Source organism: Sinocyclocheilus anshuiensis, unplaced genomic scaffold, assembly GCF_001515605.1.
Source record: "Sinocyclocheilus anshuiensis isolate Anshui unplaced genomic scaffold, SAMN03320099.WGS_v1.1 scaffold1425, whole genome shotgun sequence".
Taxonomy (NCBI): Eukaryota; Metazoa; Chordata; class Actinopteri; order Cypriniformes; family Cyprinidae; genus Sinocyclocheilus; species Sinocyclocheilus anshuiensis.
The window spans coordinates 1,177,574-1,181,791 of record NW_015551044.1 but is presented as its reverse complement, the minus strand read 5'-3'; the positions used below and the strand labels follow the sequence as shown (position 1 = coordinate 1,181,791).

The 4,218-nt window shown below is 38.7% G+C and overlaps 1 protein-coding gene across 1 annotated transcript in view; it reads left to right on the top strand.

The window, feature by feature from the left end:
- Positions 1-2,663, top strand: part of LOC107661593 (proteinase-activated receptor 3-like) — a 3,569-nt gene extending 906 nt beyond the window's left edge. Inside the window, exon 2 of the mRNA XM_016451253.1 lies at positions 1,521-2,663. Within this exon, the coding sequence (XP_016306739.1) occupies positions 1,521-2,596 (1,076 nt within the window). The 3' untranslated portion in view covers positions 2,597-2,663. The remainder of the gene's footprint in view (positions 1-1,520) is intronic.
- The last annotated feature ends 1,555 nt before the right edge of the window (positions 2,664-4,218 follow it).

The following is a 4,218-nucleotide window of genomic DNA, read 5'->3' as shown; positions in this document are numbered from 1 at the left end:
ATGACAGAATTTTCATTTTTGGGTGAACTATCCCTTTAATGTACCTGAGTGTCCGCGAACTGTGGCCAGATGTTGTGCATTGTTGGCCTTCCACAGGTACAGTCTGCCGTCATCACAGCACGTGAGCAGAATCTGACAGTCACGTGAGAAAGCGCAGCAGTTCACCTGAGACACAGATGAGAGCATAACGCTACTGAAACAACTTGCTTTATCTTCACCTAATTAATTCATGTATTTATCATTTAATTAATATTTTATAATTAGGCTATATATAAATAAAATATAAACATTGTTTAAATATATAGAAAAAGCTAATTAAGGACAGGCAAAGTATGAGCGCTTACCTACCTCTCCTTTGTGTCTGGAAAAATATCTAATGTTGGACACGCTGAAGTCTTCTGAGGGATGGCCCCACATGTCTCCTTATTCACGAGAAATCGCCATTTCAGGAATGTCGGGATAATAATTAATCACACATGGTGATTGAAAGCATATTGCTGCAGTGTTTAGGGTTGCAGCTCAGTTTTGTTTGGGTTTTGTCTGTTTGTGTATCCAGAGTTACGCTCACTTGAGTGTCTGAGGGCTGCGCCTGCGGTTTATTGGGATTTTTCTCTTGGTTTAGACAGTCTTTAACTAGCGGGGTAAAGTTAGTTTTAGGTTCGATATTCGCCAGACATTCGCCTAGGCTGCTTTAGGGACCGTCTGCAAATTTACCTCTCAGTACAAAACGAAGTCCAGTAATTAATATGGACTTTAATGTTTTTGTCTCGTCACTCCGGCCGGGACACGGCATCACAGTATGGTGAGGGGCTTAACATTTCCGTCTCACGCTTGAGGTATTCGGCCAATCACAACGCTCTAGATAGCTGGCCAATCAGAGCACACCTCGCTTTTCAGACCGATGAGCTTTGTAAAAATCGACGCATTTCAGAAAGGCGGGGCATAGAGGAGAAACAATAATGTACAGTATGTGGAAAATAATGTGTTTTTTGAAACTTAAACCGCATAAACATTTCATTACACCAAATACACAAAATAATGTTCTTTTTAGCAACATCATATGACCCCTTTAATATGAACTGCATGTTTTTATATTCATACACATAGGCCTATATGGTTTATATATTAAAATAGTTTGAGATGGTTCAGACAGTCCTGGATATAAACACATAAAATAACTAATTTTCAATATTTATTCTCCTTATCCAGTCCTATAAAGCATGCTGGGAACTAGAAATCCACTGCCCAATTTTCAAGTTCCTAGACTTTTTTTTTTTTACATCAATTAATGCAAATATTTAATGTTAAACTGCACACAATATCAAGCAGATGCAATGATAAATATTTTGATGTCAAAAGAACTCATCAATATAATATTTGCAATTTAAAATATTGAATTAAACCAATAAATTAGAATTGTTAACTTGCAATCATGCAATTATTTTAGTTGTGGCGATATGATTTTTGCATACAAACAAAAGTATGTTCTTGTCCTAACTCTTTGCTTTGTCTACTTGTAGGAAAGAAGGCCAGGAAGGTCAAACACAACAGCACTGACATCGCCAGACCGAGGACTTTTCAAGGACACGCCATCCCAGTCAACGTCCCTCCTCCTCCAAACCGAACGACAGACCCCCAAACACATGTCCTCCCGTCCGCCGTTGATGTCGAAGTCATGTTACGAAGCAACAACACGGCAAACTACCTCCAAGGTCCTCTGAGCAATAGGTTCATCCCAGCTGTCTACATCATAGCCGTCGTTGTCGGCATCCCCGCCAATATCGCCATCTTGGTCTCCGCTGGAACCAAAGTGAGGGTGATTTCGTCGGCTATATTGTACTGTAGCCTGGCAGCGTCCGACTTGCTGCTGTTGTTCAGCCTGTTACTGAAAGCACACTATCATCTAAGTGGAAACAACTGGATATTCGGCGAAACCGCTTGTCGTATCACAACCGCCTGTTTTTACGGAAATCTTTACTGCTCCGCGTTCACATTAGCATGCATTAGCATCAAACGCTACATAGCAGTGGTGCGTCCTTTCCTTTTTAAGAGCTTACCAAAGCGCTCATTTAGCACTTGGGGTTGCTTAACCATTTGGATTATATTTATTATCGCCACTGTGCCGGAATTTCTAGTGCAACAAAGCTACCGCATCACAGATCTCGGAGTAATCACATGCCATGACGTTCTTCCTGCTGATTTAAATTACTACCAGTGGCTTATCTATTATAATTTAGGCTTGACCTGTGTAGGTTTTTTCCTGCCCCTAGTGGTGACTGTGGCATGTTACACCTCTATCGTCTGGCACCTGAACCGTTCGCACCGAGACTGGGCTCTTTATATCAGAGCTAGCACGTTTAACTTCATTATCTTCGTTTTGTGCTTCGGCCCGAGCAGCTGCCTTCATTTTGTGCATTACGTTCTGCTGTCTGTCGGCTCCACGGAGAGTTTTTACATCTACTTCAGTGTGGCCGTGTGTCTGTGTTGCCTGCATAGTGCTCTGGATCCGTATCTGTTCGTGCTCATGTCCAGGACTGTCCGAAGCAAACGCTACTTCCTTACACCCAAAGGACGCGCACTTAGCATCTCCACGTAAAGTCAACATGAAATGCTTGTTGTGCAACCCGTTTGATTTCCCTAATCTTTGAAACTGGATATTTAATGTGACCTGTCTGAAATAGCCGAAAGACACTTAGACTACCGTTTTTTTTTTTCAATCCACGGAGAGTTTTTACATCTACTTCAGTGTGGCCGTGTGTCTGTGTTGCCTGCATAGTGCTCTGGATCCGTATCTGTTCGTGCTCATGTCCAGGACTGTCCGAAGCAAACGCTACTTCCTTACACCCAAAGGACGCGCACTTAGCATCTCCACGTAAAGTCAACATGAAATGCTTGTTGTGCAACCCGTTTGATTTCCCTAATCTTTGAAACTGGATATTTAATGTGACCTGTCTGAAATAGCCGAAAGACATTTAGACTACCGTTTTTTTTTTCAAGAAATTAATACTTTTATGCGGCAAGAATGCATCAAATTGATCAAAAGTGTGCTCAAAATAATGAAAGATTTCTTTTGAACTTTCAATTCAGAATCTTGAACAAAACGTATCACGATTTGTACAAAAATATGAAGGAACCCAGTTGTTTTCAACATTGATAATGATAAGAAATTAGCAGCAAATCAATTTGGACGTTTTCTTGCAATTCTGAGTTTATATCTCATAATTCTCGTTTTTTTTCTTGCAGTTCCGAGAAAAATGCTCAGAATAGTGAGATATGAACTAATAAATTGTGACAACTCGCAATTCTGAGAAGAAGAAAAAAAATCTAAATTGTGAGATAAAAAAGTCAAAATTGCTAGATATAAACTCAGTATTGCAAGATATGAATTCGGAATTGTAAATTCGCAATTCTGACTTTTTTTTTCTCAGAATAACGAGAACAAAATTCTGAATTGTCTGATTAAAAGTTGCAGTTACCTTTTTAATTTTTTTTGTGGAAACCGGCTTTCATACAGTGAAGACTGGAGTAATGGCTGCTGAAAATACAGCTTTGCATCACAGGAATAAATGTAATAAATATATTCAAAACAGAAAACAATTATTTAAATTGTAATATTATTTCACATAAAACTGTGTTTTTGACCAATTAGATGCATTATGAATATAAAGCAAATAGTCAATTGTGATTTCATGTTGACTCTATTATTATAAAAATGACTTCTCTAGAATGTTTTCTGGTTTCTGAACCTCTTTGTTCTAGATTTAAAGTTTTTAATATGTGAAGTGCCACGAGGAGAACTAATAGTTGGTAGTTCCAGCCAGAATCGGTTGGACAGGAGCAGCACCTTTTATACTGAATACAAATGGAGAGTCGTTTGAATGGCCCTTGAAGAAAAGGATGTAATATACTGCCTGGACTGTGTTCAGAGTCTGTGTGTTTTGAATGCTACATAAAGTAAAGTTTGTCTGTATATGTATTCCCTGTTTGTATATAGAATCTAGATGCTTTACTTCTTATATTTAAACTCGTGTGATTTTAAAGCACAGCATTTATATAGTCATTAAAAACAAATAAAACAAAAGTCAAGGCTGTCTGATATTTTGTTTCAGTGAACCTTTATCAGGATAGATGTTCATGTTAAATATGCCTTGTACCTGCCATTGGGTTTTCTCTGTGTGTTTTTCATTGGATTTGATCCATCATACAGCATGGAGAATG